This window comes from Lactuca serriola, chromosome 5 (assembly GCF_051521515.1).
Source record: "Lactuca serriola cultivar US96UC23 chromosome 5, Lser_US96UC23_V15, whole genome shotgun sequence".
NCBI lineage: Eukaryota > Viridiplantae > Streptophyta > Magnoliopsida > Asterales > Asteraceae > Lactuca > Lactuca serriola.
In genome coordinates this window covers 75,496,472-75,517,788 of record NC_136412.1, presented here as the reverse complement: position 1 = coordinate 75,517,788, position 21,317 = coordinate 75,496,472, and the positions used below count along the sequence as shown (strand labels likewise).

Sequence of the window (21,317 nt, the reverse complement as noted above, 5' to 3'; positions counted from 1 at the left end):
ATCTTATATTGATAAAGCAAATTGGCAGAAGGCCATGGAAGAAGAAACGAATTCTTTGCAGAAGAATCAAACATATGAGTTGGTGAAACTCCCTAAAGGAAAGAAAGCCTTTAAAAACAAGTGGGTTTTCAATTTGAAGAAAGACGACAAGGGAAATACTATGAAGTATAAGGCGAGACTCGTTGTCAAAGGTTTCCAACAAAAAGAAGGAATCGACTTTGATGAAATTTTTTTGCCGGTTGTGAAGATGATGTCTATTCGAGTTATACTCGGATTAGTTGCCAGTCTAGATCTTGAACTTGAGCAGATGGATGTGAAAACAGCCTTTCTCCATGGTGATCTGGATGAAGAAATATACATGGAGCAACCTGATGGCTTTAAAGTCCCAAAGAAAGAGCATCTCGTTTGTAACTTAAAGAAGAGCCTTTATGGTCTTAAGCAAGCCCCAAGGCAGTGGTACAAGAAGTTTGATTCATTTATGATGAATCATGAGTACAAGAGAACTGTTGCAGACCATTGTGTCTATCTGAAGAAGTTTCTAGATGGGAAATTTGTCATCCTTTTGCTCTATGTGGATGATATGTTGATAGTGGGCCAAGATGTAACAATGAACAACAACTTGAAGAAGGATTTGTCTAATTTCTTTGATATGAAAGAGTTAGGCCAAGCACAACAGATATTGGGCATGAAAATTATCCGTGATAGAAAATCAAGAAAATTGTTCTTATCACAGGAAGAGTATGTTGAACGTGTGATCAAAAGGTTCAACATGGAAAATGCCAAGCCCGTTGGTACGCCCTTGGCTAACCACTTCAAGTTGAGTAAGAAAAATTGTCCATCTTCTGAGAAAGAAAAAGAAGAGATGAAGGCAGTCCCCTATTCCTCAGCCGTAGGAAGTCTTATGTATGAAATGGTGTGTACAAGACCAGATATTGCTCATGTTGTCGGTACTGTGAGTAGATATCTAGCTAATCCGGGGAAACAACATTGGGAAGCAGTCAAATGGATACTTCGATACCTGAAGGGTAGTTTGAAACTATGCTTATGCTACAGGGGAGCAAAGCCAATCGTGGAAGGTTATACAGATGCCGATATGGCAGGAGATCTTGATAGTAGGAAATCTACATCAAGTTACATTTTTACTTTGGCAGGAGGAGCTATCTCGTGGCAATCCAAGCTACAGAAGTGTGTCACACCTTCAACAACAGAAGCCGAGTATATTTCTGCCGTTGAAGCTGGGAAGGAGCTTATATGGATGAAACGGTTTCTTCAAGAATTAGGCTTTCCACAAGAAGAGTACATCATTCATTGCGATAGTCAGAGTGCTATGGACCTAAGTAAGAACTCGATGTACCATTCCCGCACAAAACATATTGATATAAGTTATCATTGGCTTAGAGAAGCAATTGAGGGACGAGAATTAAAGTTGTTAAAGATCAACACCAACAACAATCCTGCAGATGACAAAGGTGGTGACACAAGAGAAACACAGACTATGTGTTGACCTAGTTGGGATGAGGATTGTTGGACGGAGACTGGAGGGGGAGATTTGTTGTGTTCCAGCCTCCAAAGCTACAGTAGCCATCGTTGTTGATAAAATGAAACCTACGAGACAAGTTTTTCTTCCCACCCTATGATGAACACAATTAATGAAGGCAACTACAATGGTGGCTGCCAAGACTATAAATAGAGGCTTTATTCTTCAGTTGTATGCATCCTAAACACAAAGAAACAGATAGTATAACACTTAGAGTGAGAGTGTTAGTGAGAGGGTTGGTTTTTTGTAATAGTTGAGTGTGAGAGTTGCTCTTCCTATTGTAATTCTATTTTAGTGTTTAATAGAAGAGTTTTCCAACCCCAATAATATCTTCTATTGAGTCATAAGTTAATATAAAAGTACAAAACAACAACAGTTACTATACACTTAGAAGAACATGTATAAATGTTACGTAATATACACTTATACTATAGGACGGAAGTCCATCCCATATACAATAAGACCAGACATATTTCCTTCGAAACATGTCAATTTTAAGTCCACGGGAACATACTCATCATTATGCTTGTTATCAACGTTAGTTTCCCACACTATAACCTCCATCCATCCATCTTCTCTCTGTTCTGGAATCCATTTGATTTTGTCTAAATTCACTGTGCTTGGGTGCCTGAAAGAAATGATTTTGGTTCTTTGCTTTCTATTGGGTACTAAATCACAAGCTTTCACTGGGCACTGGAGCCCACGACATCTTTTTGAAAGTTTGAACACAAGGAAACAAGCGTAGGCGGTATCTGATGAGAGCATTTTGGTCTCAATGTCACATTTGATACGAAAATCCTGGTGAGATAGAATCTCAACAACCTCTTCAAATCTGCACGTACATTAATTAAGTTTTATAAATATCAGTGATTCCATGAAATCTGCTAAAGTAAACCTGAGATGAAAGGTGTAATAAAGTAAACCTGGATTCAGTTGGAGGATTGCATAACTTTATATTTGAAGAGTTGTATATAATTGCTTTTGCAGGTAGCATATGACATCTCTTCCCATCGACTTCACTTAGGGAGAATAACTGATCATCACAGAGTTACAAGTTTATCATTATGATACCAAAAGCATATGTAATTAATTTCTCAAGTTTTGTTTTATGAAAAAGAAAAAGATCATACCTTTTCACCATTGTCAATTAGAATTCCTTTGAAAATAAGTAAGCAAAGCTCTACACTAGAGGCATTTTGGACATTGTTTCCAGACCTTTGAATGATTTCTTTATTATCGGCTATCATTTGTTCTGCTGAGTCCATCTGTAACTTTGTTTTCAAGACTCCTCCCATGTTTGTTCCATCCTTCAATTTTTTATTTTTTTCTAAGTCCACCTATAGACAATTGCATGACCACATTATGACATTTTCGTACAAATTTTCCAAAATTAAATACAAAAAAGAAGAGAGGTGCACTAACTATTCGACTTACACTTGGAATGGCCTTAAACTCTATGCCTTCAATAAAGATGCCCCATGTGCCACAATAATACTTAGAAAAGTTTTTTAGTAGAACTTCAAAATTAGTACTTCCATGATCACTAAAAAATTGAAACAATTCAACTCTCAACCACTGGCTTCCACCTTCTTTCCACTCTGCAAAATATGCATTTAAGGTTTCACCCTCCTTCTTATATTTAAGGTTCACATATATCGGCCTGCTAGAGACCTTTCTTCGATCACAAAACTTGAACACTAGGTAAGCTCCATACATTGTCTCTGGAGTTAAGAACTCAACATTTATCTGAACTCCAATATTAAGATTTGAGATGTCCAAGATCTTTGCGACCTTTGGAAATCTGCACAAACATACTACAATTCAGAAAGTCGTATGATATCCAACATATTGATAGATTGTAAAAAGGAGCAAGTGTTTGTATTTTCTCGTAATTTCATGTTACACTATGATTCTAATAAAAATATGTTTCTATAGGTTTCATATGTGACTTACAAATTGGTCAAAACGTCTAAATAAATTCAAAAGATCTTTAGTGAATAAGGGTAATTTTGTCTTTTTCAAGTGTTTGTTTCTATTTGACTGCAGCTTAGGCTATGTTTGGCGTACTAGCTGAAAAGCTAACTGTTAGCTGATAGCTGAAAAACTAGTTGTTAAATAAAAAGCTAGCTGACAGCTGAAAACCTAGTTGATAAAAAAAATAATGTTTGGTAAAACTAGCTTAAATATATAAAATTACATAAAAGGACATGTGAGAGTATGTGTTTCTATAATTAATTAAAGGGTGTATTTGGAAATTTTTAAAAAAGCTTCTAAAAAGCTAGTCTAAGTAGCTTTTCAAAAAGCTAGCTTATAAGCTATTTTTTGGCTTACTAAACACAACATAAAAAAGTTCGAAAAATAAGCTAACTTATCAGCTAGTTGTGGCGCGCCAAACACAGCCTTAATAATGTGTATAAGGTTAGTTAGTGAGAGTTTTTTTTATTTTGCCATTTGCGTTGTTTTCCTCTTTTCATCGTTCCCCCGCAAGTAAAATGATAAGCCAGTTTTGGTTCTTCAATTTCCTATTGCTTTTCTAATGATTCCTTTCACAAACACATATACACATCATTATAGCACAATAATTTCGATTTCTAAATCTCAAAATCCCACCAAATTATGTGTCCATAAGATGAGAAAAACCACAAAACAAGCCCCCATATTTTGAAATTTGTTGTTAAATTCCATTGGCGCAAGTCAAAAATATGAATTCTACTATGCTAAGCTACTTTCTCAATATTTACTTCAACATAGATTCGACAAAATTACGGAAATTTCTATCACTTCATTAGGTGTTTAGATACCAAGCCCAACATGATTTCTACCATATATATATATATATATATATATATATATATATATATATATATATATATATATATATATATATATATATATATATATATATATATCTTAGTATAGTCATTTATAAAAATTGAGGTTGCTTCTCTAGAAGCAAGCTCACTCACTCTACCTAGATTTTAACCTCTTGGATTTGATACAAGTTCCACTTCATAAAAAAAGTAGACATATTGCATTCTAGACTTTACTCCAAACTGAATAATTTTAAGTTAATGACCTGTATAACTTGACTTAAAAAGTTAATAGAACGTAATGGTAATTACATAAACTAGAGAGAACCTTGATTGTTGAATGGATCTCCACTTCAGGGAAGAAACATCTTTGTATGAAAAACTTTTGGCCGGTATCATTTCATTTCTTGATCCATCCATGCTTATTGAAAACCACTGTTACCATAAAAGGTGAGAAAAAATTGAAAAATGAGTTAGAGAGCATTAATTATATTGTTAAAAGGCATAATATATAAAACCAAGCAACAGAAGATGTTGAAAGGATGACAAGATAGTGAGAATGATGTGTTATTTAATTAAATGGCTACTTTCTGTCTTGCTATATATATATATATATATATATATATATATATATATATATATATATATATATATATATATATATATCATCTTCATGGCATGCTTAGTTTGTTTCTTGAATAATATTGATGTCTACTCTGATTATTTATCAATGGTGTTGCTTGTTTCAAGTTATGTTGAGATGTAAATGATTCCTAGGCACAAGATTTTGATTATAATAGTATTGTACCATCTTCTTTTTCTTGCAGATATGTATTTGTCAATATATATATATATATATATATATATATATATATATATATATATATATATATATTAATATATTAGATATATATATATATATATATATATATATATATATATTATGTTTTTATTGTAAATATCTTTTATTATTTTGATGTATACGTGTTTCCATAGTTATAGACCTGATTGTATTGTATATATCCCCTATGGGCAAATCAATGGAGGAACAGGGTTTCCTACTTTCATGGTACCAGAGCGCAGTCGCCCTCTACCCTTGGAAACACATTGCCGCTGCCTGTTCACAAGCCGCCTTTGCCACCTTTCCTTCAGGCTCTTGATATCGATGGGTGATGCTTCTAAATCACAGCCGTTAGCGGCTACTCTCCACCCCGTCTATTCTGTAACTAATATCCAACATAAAGTCATGATATTGGATGGATCAAAGGTTTCTTATGCTACATGGGTGAAGCTCTTTCGCCTCAATGCTACTGGGTACAAGGTACTCAAACACATTGATGGAACACCTTCACCAGCTCCCACCGACCCGAGTCACACATCATGGAAGGAGATTGATGCAATCGTTTTACAGTGGATCTATGCTACACTGTCAGACGAATTGCTTGTACGGGTGCTAGAGACTGAATCTACTGCATACCAGGCCTGGAATAGAGTGAAGAACATCTTCCACAACAACAAGGGATCCAGGGCTGCTGCACTTGAACAAGAGTTTGTCAATCTCACGCTCCACTCCATGCCCTCCCTTGAGGCCTATTGCCAACGATTGACGGAGATTGCTGACAAACTCACCGACATAGATAACCCGGTTACCGAGACCCGATTGGTTCTTCAACTTGTTCGTGGTCTTCCCCCTGAATTTGATGTCACAGCCTCTCAAATCAATCATGAATTGCCTTCATGGGAAGATGCCTGTGATATGTTAGACCATGAACAACGACGCCAATTGGCCCGTGACTCTGCTCATATCCCAACACCTGTCATCGCAGCCGTCTCGCGGGATCAACCGACACCTGCTCCTGCCCCTGCTCGTCGTGACTCAGCTCCTCGCAACAACCAGCGCCGCCCCTCTGGCCGCCGCAATCAGCCACCATCAAACCAATTTGGCTCAAGACCTTCAGGTCCTAGGTCTGTTGCTCCTTATGCAGTATCGCCACCACCTTGGGCAGCCCAGTACTCCCAACAGTGGGCCCCATGGTGGGCAGCTCCACCACCTTGCCCATATCCTACTCAATCGGGCTGGACTCAACCTCCTTGGACCATGCCACACTATCAGAATCGTGGACCTACTCCACCACCTCCGCAGCCCGCAAATGCTCCACAAGTTAATCTCACTGACCTTAACCCCTTGGATGTTAATGACCTAGGTCAAGCTTTCGGGTCTTTGAATGTTCAACCAGAAACTGATAATTAGTGGATTATGGATTCGGGAGCAACAAACCACATGACATCTAATGCAAGTATGGTTACTATTCCTTCCTCTGTTACATCTACTAAGCCTATATATGTTGGTAATGGTCAGTCGCTGCCAATCCAAGGATCTGGCAATACCTCCCTACCATCATCTTCCAAACCATTGCATCTCAAAAACGTGTTGTTTTCTCCTCAAATTATCAAAAACCTTATTTCTGTTAGACAATTTACCACTGATAATTGGGTTTCTTGTGACTTTGATCCTTTTGGCTTCTCTGTGAAGGACTACCAGACTAGGAAGATCCTCAGCAAACATGATAGCACAAGCCATCTCTATCCGTTCACCTACACTTACACTGCTTCCGCCTTTGTTGCTGATAACAACTTGCCATGGCATGCTCGTTTAGGACACCCGGGACATCATGTTATGGATTATCTTCGTGTTTTTAATTTTATTCCATGTAATAAGACTTACAGTTCTACTCTTTGCCAATCTTGTCAACTTTCTAAGCATAAACGTTTACCTTTTCATGAATCACAATATATCACCTACTTACCTTTTGATATTATACATTGTGATCTATGGACCTCCCCCTTGTTAAGCCATGCTGGTTACAAATACTATATGGTACTCATTGATGATAAAACTCAATATACATGGGTTTTTCCCTTAAAATACAAGTCCGAAACATTCACTAAATTTGCCGAATTTCATAAATATATTCAGACACAATTTCATACCAATATTAAATCATGCCAATGTGATTTGGGCGGAGAGTTTGATAATACACAGTTTAAGACCTTTTCTAATAGACATGGTCTTCAGTTTCGGTTTTCCTGCCCACAAACCTCGCAACAGAATGGCAAAGCGGAACGCATGATTCGTCGCCTTAATGAAATAATGCTTTGCCTTCTTACTCATGCTTCGATACCTCCATCTTATTGGGTCGAAAGTCTTTTCACAGCCACCTACTTACATAACATTCTCCCTACCAAAACCTTACAAAACCACACACCTATCTCCACTCTCTACCTTCGACACCCTGATTATGAACACTTAAGGGTCTTCGGGTGTGCATGTTATCCTAACCAAACAGCTACCAGACCACATAAGCTAGCCCTTAGATCTACACCATGTGTGTTTTTAGGTTACCCAACCAACTTTCGCGGATACAGGTGCCTTGACCTCACTTCCGGAAAGGTCATTTTCTCACGCCATGTCACTTTTGATGAATCTATTTTCCCTTTTGCAACTACACAAGTTGCCAAAGACTACACTTTCCTTGACACCGAACCCTCTCCTTTCTTCTTTCCAATCACCATACCGACCCATCTACCTCCCACTGTTCCAACTCAGTCCCCACCTTCATCCCCTCAACCCTCTCCTACATCCCCCACTTCTCCAGCGACAGACACCCAACACAGTCCCCCAACTCCTCCTGCCACCACTAGCCAACCATCTCTCCCACCTCTAAAATTCACCTATCATCGACAACCTAGAACTGGTGCCACCCCTATTCCACCCGTCAACAGTCACCCTATGACCACCCGTCTCAGGGATGGTACGTCCAAACCCAAACAACCCTTAAACCTTCTTACTCACAACACCCAGTCCATTTCTCCGTTACCTAAGACATACAGTGCCGCACTCAATGATCCAAATTGGCGCAATGCCATGACCGACGAATATACGGCTTTATTAGATAATAACATGTGGGAATTGGTACCTAGACCTGCTAATACTAATGTCATAAATTGTATCTGGTTGTTTCGTCATAAATTTCATGCTAATGGTACTTTATAGAGATATAAGGCCCGTTTAGTCGTAAATGGAAGATCACAACAGGTTGGTATTGATTGCGATGAAACTTTTAGTCCAGTAGTGAAACCTACTACCATCCGGACTGTTTTGAGCCTGGTTGTTTCAAGATCTTGGCCAATCCATCAATTGGATGTCAAGAATGCTTTTCTGCATGGAGATTTAAACGAGACGGTATATATGTCCCAACCTCCAGGTTATGTTGATAAAAATAATCCATCATATGTGTGCAGGTTACGGAAATCTCTATATGGCCTCAAACAGCCCCCAGGGCATGGTACCAAAAGTTCGCTAATTACATAACTAGTTGTGGTTTTCAAAGCACTAAAAGTGATCCTTCACTGTTTGTCTACAACCATGGATCCGACATGGCTTACCTTCTCCTATATGTGGACGACATTATCTTAACTGCTTCTAATACCCAACTCCTTCAACAGTTCAATTCACTTTTATCTAAGGAGTTTGCTATGACTGATCTTGGAACGTTACATCAATTTTTGGGTATTACGGTACATCATACGCCACATGGTTTATTTCTCTCTCAAGAATCTTATGTTGCTGACATCTTATCGCGTGCAAACATGTTCGATTGTAAACCAAGTGGCACTCCATGTGACACGGATTCCAAGCTCAGTGCTACTGCTGGTGACTTACTTACAGACGGTACTCTCTACCGCAGTCTTGCTGGTGCTTTACAGTACCTCACCTTCACACGTCCAGATATTACTTATGCCGTCCAACAGGTATGCCTTTTCATGCATGCTCCCCGCGAACCACATCTTGCATACCTCAAACGGATTTTGAGATATTTGAAAGGTACTATTTCTCATGGTCTCCCAATAACTCGCTCCAAATCTACCAACCTAGTTGCTTACTCTGATGCTGATTGGGGGGGGTTGTCCAGACTCTAGACGATCCACATCAGGATACTGTGTCTTTATGGGAGATAATCTAGTCTCTTGGTCTTCAAAAAGACAAAACACAGTTTCTCGCTCTAGTGCCGAAGCTGAATACTGAGGCGTTGCAAACACTACTGCAGAGACATCATGGCTTCGGAATCTCTTGACAAAACTATTTGTATTTACTCGGGAAGCCACAATCATATTTTGCGACAATGTTTTTGCCGTTTATCTTACAGGGAATCCCGTGCAACATCAACGAACCAAACATGTGGAAATCGACATACACTTCGTCCGAGATAAAATGCGCATCGGCTCCATTCAAGTTCTTCATATTCCTGCTGACTATCAATATGCGGACATTTTTACCAAAGGTCTACCTAAGCCTCTATTTCAAAAGTTCAAGTCCAGTCTTCGGATTGCTACCATTGGTCAGGCTGCGGGGGTGTATTAGTCAATATATATATATATATATATATATATATATATATATATATATATATATATATATATATTGATATATTAGATATATATTATGTTTTTTTTGTAAATATCTTTTATTATTTTGATGTATACGTGTTTCCATAGTTATAGACCTGATTGTATTGTATATATCCCCTATGGGCAAATCAATGGAGGAACAGGGTTTCCTACTTTCAATATGCTATGGTACTAAAGAGATATTTCAAGGAAAAACAAACACGTGATTGGTGACTATAGATGTATGTTTTCAATGCAGAAAAGATATATAAATGGTTAAAGAGATCGAGTCACCACTTTTTCGTTGTTAAGGAGGATTCCTGAAGAAAAGAGGGAATGGAGATCCTTCTTCGAGATTGTGGAGGGCACCGGATATTTTGACATTTGGATTATTTTCTTATAATCCGTTGGCAGATGTTGCTCCCATTCCCACTCATCCTGTGTATGTGTGAAAGAAGAAAACGTTATAACTGCATGCAAAGCAGCTTGCTGAATCTTGCTATTAAAAGAGCGCTCATTAGTTTGTCTACTCGTTAAGTGAACTTACTTGGCAATTGAAGGCTTTTTCAAGTTCCTCTACAACTTTAGCCATTGTTGGGCGATCCTCGTGCTCTTTCATCAAGCATTGATAGGCAACGGTTGAAAATATCACCAAGGATTGTGGTTCAATTTGTTGTTTTATAGCATGAAAGATAATATCTTGTATTTTTTGGGTTTTGAAGCTTTTTGCTGCCAACTGTGCAAGAAAGACATCACGCTCTTCTTCAACTGTCGGTCTTGCACTTTTCAGTTGAGCCTCAACATTTGGGACTTCACGAAGCTGCTGTTTCTGATCAATTTCGATCCTTTCAACTGCTGATCTCCCAGATAAGATCTCAAATAGAACAACCCCAAAAGAATACACATCTGATTTTTGTGTTATGGAGCCTGTGGTCATATAGAAGGGATCAAGATAGCCTAAAGTGCCTGCACCTTTGAATATGATGAAATCAGAAATAGCAGCTTTCCAGTCGTCCCTAAGTAGAATGCTACTGCTTTTCATGTCACCATGACTCAATTGTTGATCGATTTCAGTATGACTATGAATGTAAGCTAACCCATGTGCAGCATCAACACATATCTTGAGCCGTTGTTTCCATGTTAGACTACTGTTGGTCAGATGTTGTTTTACACTTCCTTTAACCATGTTCTCAAAAACAACAATCCTCTCACCTTTTTCTTCACAAAATCCTATAACAGGAACAACATTCTCATGGCTATAACTATGAAGGTGTGCAATCTCCTTACAAAATTCTTCTCCATATGAATCCACCGAACGATGGAGCCGCTTTATAGTAACCGTATTATGTCTGCTCAAGTGAGAAAGTGCCCCAGAGTACACCTCGCCCAATGGTCCTTGCTCTTTTATGTCATGGAAATTGTTTGTAGCAGATATAACATCATCGAGTGTCGTTCTAAGGGATTCCACCCCCTTCACCTACATAATATGTGCAGAGATAAGTGCAAGCATTGTAATATTATATATTCATTATTGTTTCCAGTTTAAGAGTCTTTGGTGTTGCTTATTTGAAGTGCGTATTAACTCATTGCGGTTTGACACTGGTAATGAGCTATTTTACATTTTGATAGAATAATAGTAAAAACTAAAAACACTTATTTACTTAAATATTTGATAATTTACTTTCTCCTCACTTATTGAATTAAATAAAGCGTTTTTGATAAGTTACTTTTTCATTACACGTATAAACAGAATTTGTCAAACACTAAAAATTAACTTATCAGCTTATTACGTTTTGGTACCAGATTAGCCGATCAAAATAGTTTTTTTAGAACTCCATTCTGACACCAGATAAACTAATAAACACTTTAAAGAAAAATAAGTTGTTTCAAATAAGGAAACCCATAAATTTATCCTCACATCCCATAAATATATTATATGGATATAGATATGGATTTTACGTCTAAGGTACGAGTTTCCTTCTTAATGTCGGCTAAATGCAAGAAATAGCAACGTACTTTCGTTTATTTGTGTATTATAGCATCCTACTTTCATATCATTCTATTAGTTATTATTTTTCAACTTTTTTTTTAAGTTTCAAGGCCCTTTGAAAAATTTACTAAATTATACGCCTTGTACTTTCAAATTTTTTTCTTGTTAGCACATAAAGCCTTGAAAAATCTGCCCTATTATAGTGTGCATTGAGATGACATTGTGATAAAGTACAATGCTACAATTAAAATAAATAAATAAATAAATAAATAAAACTTAATTACTTACATGGGACTTGAATGCTCTCTCAAGTTCTTTCACAACGTCATCCATTGTGGGACGTTCCTCTCGTTTCTTGTTGCAGCATTTATATGCAATTTCTGCAAATATCATTAGGGAAGCTGGGCAGGTTTCATCATCCAGAACTGGAGAGCCGGCTTTCTCAAATTCTTTCTTGAACTTTAAATCGATAATCTCGTTCACTTTTTTCTGCTGGAAGCAGCGTTTAGCCATATGAGGTAGAAATTCTGGTTTATCTTTGGACAATTGGAAATGCGCCAGTCTTCCACTCAGTGCTTCCAACAAAACCACTCCAAATGAATAAACATCAGACTCCTTTGTCAGCTTACCTGTCTTGGCATACTGTGGATCAATATATGCGAGTGTGCCAACAGCTTGAGTCATAAGAAATGTGGCTTGCAGATTTGCGGGGCCAATTCTTGACAAACCAAAGTCACTAATCATGCCTATGTAGTTTCGGCCTAACAAAATGTTGGAGCTCTTTATATCTCGATGTATTATCCTATGATGTTCTCCAACACCGTTATGGAGAAAGTCGAGCCCATACGCAGCATCAAGGCAAATCTGAAGACGTGTTGCCCATGTATGACAATTCATGATATCATTCTTTTCAATATGACTATCGAAGCTTCCATTTGAGGCATACTCATACACAAGAATACGCTCATGATCTTCATCACAAAATCCAACAAGTGTGACAAGGTTTTTGTGTGTAAAGTAAGGAAGAACAGAGATTTCTTGCAAGAATTCCCCGGTTCCTTGCCCATAATTCCTATCTAACCGCTTAATAGCAACAATGCTTTGTGTTCTTTGGTAGCTTGAGAGTTCCACCGTAGAAACTGTCCTATATCCGCCCTCTTTAACATATTTTCTAAAATCGAAGTGGAAGAGTTTTGCTTTGTAAACTTTCCCAAATCCACCAATTCCGATTTTATAATCGTCGTGAAAATTATGAGTTGCTGTCTTTATATCTTCGAATGGGATTTTCATATGATCCATCTTTTTCACCTGCACCATTGAGTGTCATTGTAGTGGAAAATAAAAGTTAAATTGCCCCGTTTTTATAATATTATTACACACCTGAGAATCACATATAACTCAAAGATCTTTTTTATCATTTCAGAAAACTCAAAAGATCCATAGAACCTAGCTAGTTGTCTCCCTAATTTTGCTTTATCTTAAATTTCCTCATGCCTTATGTTGTTTTACTTCAATTCCTATGATCAGAAATATACTAATAGTTATAAATGCATGCACAATCTATTTGATGTACTCATACTATTGCTTGGAATCCACATTTTCCATCTCCAACCATATTTTCTATGTGTAACGTATGATAGAAATTCATTTGGAATTTTATTTGAAAGTGGATATGAATTTTGCATTGTTTGTTCTTGGTTGAAGTATAAGTTATGCATCGATTCATCTTGGTTTTAATAGGAGCCATGAGTCGCTTTTTTCCTTGTTAAAAATGACTTGCACATTCAAGGTTTCTACAATAAATACTTGGTGTGTCTCGTTGATTCTTAGTTTAAATCAAACAAATTAGACCCCATATAATATGATGTATACATAGAAAAACTATGTCTATGAGGATCTTGAGTGGTACTCTTGAAATGCGCAACCGAAGGTTTATTTGGAAAGTTTTGTGCTCAATAATAGACATCCACGTGCATTTTTTATTTTGAAAAATATAGACAAAAAGAATTAACAAAAATAAACTTAATTAAAATGAACATCCATAGATTTTGATTTGATTTGTTATTATTTTATTATATAAAATAAAAGAAAAAAATCATATCATTTATAAAATTAGAAAATTAATAAAAATAAACTGATTAGAATTTCTAATAAGGGGATGTTTGAGAAATTATGATTCTAAATGCAACTTTGTACTTTGTATTAGAGTATTGTATATTATATTATGACATTATAATTTGTAAGAGAATATATTATTTTCTAAAATAAGGCCATTGTACAAAAGGGATAAATGAAATAATTTGCAGTAGATTATGACTCAAACGTAGTGTGTTAGATTGTTGACAAAGAAATTGTCGGAGAGGTTCAATCCAACCACAAAGTGGTGACAAGCTTTTAGTGGCTGTGCAACGACAAAAATTATCGGAGAGGTTCAATCCAACCCGAATAGTGATGGTAAAAATTATCACTATATTGTCCACAATTTTGTCGTAAACAATATTTTGCTAAGATTATAAGTAATTAGTAATGTTTAATTCGTCGTTAAATATCTCACTAAAATTCAAGAAGTATGTAGCTAATTTTCCGCAATAAAAACTAAGCTTGTTTTGCTGCTAGTGATTTCCGCTAGGGTATGATTGTTGTTGATGCTGATTTTCTATTAGTGATGTGCTTTTGTGTGTGTTACATCTAATTAATTTAAAGAAAAAGGGTAAACCATACCCTTGAAACCTCACAACACACCTACCCTAAAGTTATCATGTTAGATGAAGATTGTTAAACGACAAAGTTCAAGGAATTATGGTTGGTTTTCGACCCTGCACCTCACTTTTAGAATTCCGCTTATAGTATTTTTGAAGGAAAAAAGAAAACGAGTTATTATAATTATTTTTAAATTTTGAATTTCATTACCTTAAAGTCCTCTTCACCTTCTCGTTTGTCTTTCAAATTATCTGCAACCTAATATTCATAAAAAGAAAGTTAGCATATATATAATTTTTTGAAATTCACAAAGTTCAAGGAATAATGGTTGGTTTAAAAAATGTGCATATATGCACAAACTCAAATGTGCATGATTTTTCAACCCTTGTTTTAGAGCTTATCTTATATCGAAAAAAATAACTAAAAATATGTAAGTTCATCATTTATTAACCTCTTTCCATATTGATATTCGAAGAAAAAAAATTACATAAAATGTGCACCATTTTCACATATACACAAATGAAAATATGCATATATGCACATTTGCATATGTGCACATGAATGTATAGATAAAAAAAAACATCTTAATAAGTTAAGACGCTGCAATAGAATCTGATTTGTTGAAAAACACAATTCAATACAAACATTTTTTTACTGATGTGCATATATTTCTATTTGGTTAGGGTGTTAAATTAATTAAAATAATCACCGTCACAACGAAAAGCTTTGGTATGCATATATGCACATCTGCATATTTGCAAATTAATGTAAAAATGAAAAACATCTTAATAAGTTAAGACGTTGCTATAGAAGCTGATTTGTTAAAAAAAAATCAAAATAAACGTTTTTCTACTAATGTGCATATATTTCCTTTTGGTAAGGGTGTTAAAATAATTAAAATAAACACCTTCACAACAAAAAGCTTTGCTCTCTCCTAAAACAAAAACTATAATATATTTATATGTATATTTTTAGCGAAAAATGAGCATTGTAAGATGTATTTGCAAACTTGTGGAGAAACATATAATAAACTTATTAAGAAGTTATCTTAAATATTTATTTAAAAGAAAACTTTATAACCTACTTCAATAGTTTTATTAAACACCAAATGACATCAAATAATAAACTACTTATGCATGCTCAAAACAATTTAAGTGTTTAGTTGTACTTTCTCTTTTCTTCACATTCTTAAGTTCGAAGATTTTGAGTAGTTTGTTAAGGTTTACATGGTAATTCAAAACTTTACACTGTTTGGATTGTGTGACTGCCCCCAAAAAATTAAATATAAATAATAAATTTAATTTGTTGCCGCAAGTATAAGAGTTGATATACTATGTAGGTAGTAACTAAATTTACAACTCCCCATTATAAAATATTCCATGTGATCATTTATGTGTGCATATAGATGTTTAAATGAAGTATTGATGAAACAATGATCGAAAATATTAATTAATGTATATAGTAACTTACTTTTTGATGTGCTAACGCCTCCTCAAATTTTTGTTGAAGTTCCAAAACTTCCTCAAGCTTTTCGACAACCACAATGATCGATGGGCGTTCCTTGTAGTTACTTTTCAGGCATTGATATGCAATATTACAAAACAAATCCAAGGAATCTGCACTCGTTTGTTTTATTAGAAATGGATCTATGATTTCGGTAAGTTTTCCATTTTGATAATAGCGGTGTACCATTGGACCAAGAGGCAGTTTCCCCTCTTCATTTGCCAGTCTTCCACAAAGAATTTCCATTAATACTATTCCAAAAGAGTATATGTCAGACTCTTTTGTTAGAAGACCACTTTCCATGTACATAGGATCCACATAGCCCACTGTACCAATGGGATTATTAGTAAGGAAAGTATATTGCATGTTTTGCGGACCAATTTTGGATAAACCAAAATCAGCTATCTTTGCATGCCAATTTTCGTCTAAAAGAATATTTGCACTCTTCAAGTCACGATGAAGGATTCTCTGTTGGGTTCCTGTAGGATTATGAAGATAACTTAAGCCACGAGCTGCACCAAGGCAAATTTGGAGGCGCTTCAACCATGTGAGGTTAGCACTACTCAGATATTTGTCAAGGCCTCCGTGTGTTGCAAACTCGTAGACAAGGATCATCTCTTTCCCCTCGTCACAAAAGCCAACAAAGTTTATGATATTTTCATGTCTATATAAAGAAAGAAGGATAATCTCTTTCCAGAATTCTGATGATCCTTGGCCAAATGCTCTATCAAGCCGCTTGAATGCGACCATGATAGAGCCTCCTGGCCGGATGAGCACTCCTTTGTAGACCTCTCCAAACCCACCACGACCAATTATATATTCACCAGCGAAGTTGTTTGTTGCTTGTCTTATCTCTTCCAGTGGAATTCTAAAGTGAGCATACTCTTCCAGTAACGACATGATTTGTTTGTTTCTGAGAAAAGTTTTGAAGAAAAATTATTATAAAAACTGCAAAGGCACAAGGATCATGAGGTTCATTGATGATATATAAAGCCAAATTTTCGTCAGGGGTAGCACAAAAAAAATTCCCCAATAAAATATTAAGAGTAATACCAAATTAACCACAAAAAAACAACTTAACACAGAAAGTCAGGGAACGGAAGATTTATCCGAACTTTTTAAAAGATTTTCCTCATTTGTCTTCCTTTTATTTCCCCAAGTGTGGCCATAAACCTTATGTCACATAATATATGATGCTTCACAACCTACATCTTCAAAAGACTAGTATGGCATAAAATAACCCCTTCCCATATCCTATAATTTTCAAACATAATTAGGAGACTAGGACACTATAGCTAGCTTCGTAACACACTGAATATCTTTGTTGTGGTTTTCCCCTATGATCTTAATGACAGAGTTCAAGACATCAATATTTTAATGGGATTGGAACTTCAGATACCACAAACCCCAAGCCTTCAACTCATTGCAATCCGATTGGTACTTTGGAAACCCAAAATTCAGAATGGTCAAACACTTGAGTGATTATTAGGCATAACTAAATCAAAATGAAATTAAAGGGTTTATAATGAAGGGTTGCAGGTTTATAGCAAAAACCAGCAGAAATCATGAAGATGAAAATCAAAATCATGAACCAAAATCGATTTCTTTCCCAAAAATTATATATCAAAATCATTAACAGCTAGAATATATTCAAAACAAAGAACCAGCAAATTGGGAAGGTTATACAACAAGCACCTGGAAAAACTAAACAATATTAGGCCAATTAAGTCAAATCGGTAACCTAAGTAGCTAACAAACTAACAAACTATGACATTGGACATAGAGATCAGCCAAAAAAAAGTTCCCAAAACCATTGACCATGGCATATTGTTTTTGATTTTATAGTGGTAGAAATCAAAATTTTCTAATCCCATTACTAACAAATATAGCATTAAAATAAGTTTTTTTTTAAACGGGGTGAGGCAGATTATCTATCAATGGGTTATTCAAATCCCAATTTATCAAACATACATTACAGTTGGTAGGTCAACATGCTAAACTTGAAATTGAAATCAAAATTTAGGATTGCAGTTCATCAATTGAGATGCTAATCCCATAACTCAAATTACATGAACCACAACACGAGCCAAGAAGAACATGGTTGGAAATTTAGATATTTAAAATTGCAGGTAAAGAGATGCTGACCTTGCGATTTCGTTTTTTGATGAGTACTAGGAAATCGAATGGAAATTAGTACCAGGAAAGCGAATAAAGCCTATTGCTTTATAAAAGAACGATTTACTGCTTATTTGCAAACATATTTTGTTGTAATTTCGATGTTGTATGATGTCCTGCTATTTGGATGAAATCGATACTGTCCACTGGTTCATATAATGAAGATTACGCTACCAAACGCCCCATAGGATCGATTTTGTGAAGACGATGAGGATGACCAAATTGAATTCCTTCCCAGTCCCTTCGTCTACAATTCTACAACCAGTGAAGCAAGAAAGACGAAGCAATAATGGCCTCGAAACCTGAAGTACATATTTTACCAACCAAAGATAAATATAATATAATTTATCTAAAGACGCAATCTAACGGCAGCGTAATTGCCCACAAAAGTCAACTTCTTTGAATACAAAGGCACAGTCATCAAGGAAATGTTTTGTAAGAAATATCAAATAAGAAGGAAATGTTTTGTAAGAACGTAACAAGTTTTTTTCCTACATATTTTTTCGCAAACAAATAAAATGAATCAGTAGATGATTCATTTGTAAGATGATTCATAAGAAAAAATTCTCAAAAAAACATCTCGATGATTCATTTTTAAATGAATTAAGAAAAAATTCACTTTTATGACAATTTTAATGAATAACAACACAATCATTATATAAATGAATCATCGAGATGTTTTTTTGAGAATTTTTTTTTTGTGAATCATCTTACAAATGAATCATCTAGTGATTCATTTATTTTGTTCGTCAAAAAAATATGTAGAAAAAAAACTTCTTACCTTCCTACCAAAAAAAATTTCTTACCGGATCTATATCATATATATATATATATATATATATATATATATATATATATATATATATATATATATATATATATATATATATTCATTTGAGAACCTAAGGTTTTTCGAAAACTAAAAATGAAACGTAAGATAAAAACTTCTAATAGCCTAAATCAAACATGGCATATTTGTAATTATTAACAATTTCAATGGTACATTGACTTTTTACAATAAATTATAAGGGTAGTTAAGGGATAAAAATTAACATACATAATAATTAATCAAAATTAATTTTGAAAATACAACTCTTTCTCACTATCTTTCTCTCTCCCTCATGTTCATCTTCATCCCAGATTTTGAAATGAAATTGTCGAATCTCACCTCTTCATCCCAGATTTTGAGATTAAATCGTCGAATCTTGTCGCATTCTTATTGTCGTCTTCATTCGCCAGAGCGTATTACCTCCACCTTTGCTCATCCACACTCCTGTGAATCACCAATTGTCTCATTGCCGTTGACTTTAAAACACTTGTTATATCTCCGATTGCTTATCTATTGTATATCTGGAATATAAGTGGTTGTCTTCAATCGCCACGCCATTCTCACCATCGTTTTCAATCGTCGGAGTCTACCGGTATCGCATCTGCTCCTCCACAATCCTAAATTGTTCATTTGACCTAAAACATAATCGACGTCTCTCATTCCTTACCAATTTCAGTAGATTTGGAATAGAGGTGGCAAAATTATCTAATCAAAGTTGCTTCGTCGATTCACTCAACTTCGATCACCATGTATCATTAATACTTACCTACTTGTATTATTTAATTTTTAATTAGGTATGAAATCAATTCATCTGTAGAATTATCTCTCTTCTTTCATCTAAACTGATACTCTTCAGATTTGGTTGATTTAACTAAGGTTTCTGTAACAATGTGCGAATTTAACTAGGTTTTTTTGTAACAACGTGTGGCTTGAATTCTTTGAATTCTGGAACGCAGTTTATGATGAATATAAAAATAAAATATAGCACTTTCCTTTGATAAACCAAATCTGAAGAGTATGGGGAAGTGGTAAATATTATGAATACTTTTTTTCTATATACATACATACATACAAATACTCTTATGAATGATTGAAGGGGCAAAAGGTTACTTTACATTTAACTGGTGCCAAGTCATAGAATTGAATTATAAATGTTTACCTATCATAGAATTGAGATGTTGTTCCAAGAGAAGACATTCAAATGGAGTCCCAGGAAGCCATAAAGTTATGCATTTAGCAGCTTGAGCTATACTATTGAATTCCCATCGTCTCATGTATTTAGCATCTAAAGCAAGACATGTATCAGTCTGCTCATATTGCATAAACACACTTAAAAAATCTCCCTCCATAAAAAAAATATAGAAATAGGTAAAGAAGATACCCGCAATTCATTCAAATAATTGACACCACGAACATCTTTCTACACCACTTAAAAAACAATAAATCCATAAAGGGTTCTATGAAATTTGTTGTTTTCAACTAAGGATCTCCTGAGTTTCTTTACAGGTAGCAATACCCTCTTTTTTGAAGGATCTCCTGGGTTCTATGAAATTATGCAACTTTCTCTTTGATTTCATTATGGATTTTGGGGAGTTTTGAAGTACTAATTACATGCATGTTTATCAACTTTCAGGAAAACAAATTCAATCGAATATTACCATGTCCGTAATATAGACTATGATATCAAGAACAAACATATGCTTGTAAGTTCTTTGAGTCAAGTTCATCATACATAACTAATGCTTGTGCATTAGCTTAAAAAATATTATATTATGGTAATTAAATATTGTAACATAAAATACAGGTAACAGTTGTAGATGAATCTGGTATTCATATATATGAGATCTTAGAATGTCGAAGGCTCCTATTGCAAAGCTCCCTAGAAATTCACACCAGTAATGTAATATAATATTTCTTAATTATTGATATATAAAGATAAATAGATTATCACTTTCTGGGTAATCTGATTACCAACTTTTTCATTTGAATCTTACATTTTCATTTATTTTCATTCATTTTATGCAGGACATGTAAATGAAAAATGAATCACATGAGTTACATTTGATTCATATGTAATTTACATATGAATCATATGTAATTCACAAGTAAATAATAAGTGATTCACATGTAATTCACATGTAAATCACAAGTAAATCACAAGTAAATCACAAGTGATTCACATATGAATTACATGTGATTCACATGTAATTCACATGTAAATCACAAGTAAATAATGTGATTCACATGTAATTTACATATGAATCTGTAACAACCCAAATTTTACAAAGAAAATTTTCATTTTTAATTAATCAAACACATTTTCAT

The 21,317-nt window shown here is 34.9% G+C and overlaps 1 protein-coding gene across 2 annotated transcripts; it reads right to left on the bottom strand.

The window, feature by feature from the left end:
* Positions 1 to 1,891: 1,891 nt before the first annotated feature.
* On the bottom strand, positions 1,892 to 18,494 carry LOC145052636 (uncharacterized). 2 transcript variants are annotated; one of them, XM_079000486.1, is made up of 11 exons: positions 18,134 to 18,494; positions 15,956 to 16,901; positions 14,696 to 14,743; positions 12,074 to 13,093; positions 10,343 to 11,272; positions 10,090 to 10,233; positions 4,676 to 4,782; positions 2,972 to 3,338; positions 2,668 to 2,874; positions 2,461 to 2,570; positions 1,892 to 2,369 (listed from the first exon to the last, which is right to left on the bottom strand). In XM_079000486.1, the coding sequence occupies exons 2-11, from the start codon at positions 16,886 to 16,888 to the stop codon at positions 1,961 to 1,963; spliced, it is 4,275 nt and encodes a 1,424-aa protein (XP_078856612.1). In that variant the 5' UTR covers positions 16,889 to 16,901; positions 18,134 to 18,494; the 3' UTR covers positions 1,892 to 1,960. The 2 variants fall into 2 exon arrangements, with proteins under 2 accessions (XP_078856612.1, XP_078856613.1); XM_079000487.1 differs by having other exon boundaries at positions 10,093 to 10,233; positions 18,134 to 18,493.
* Positions 18,495 to 21,317: the final 2,823 nt, after the last annotated feature.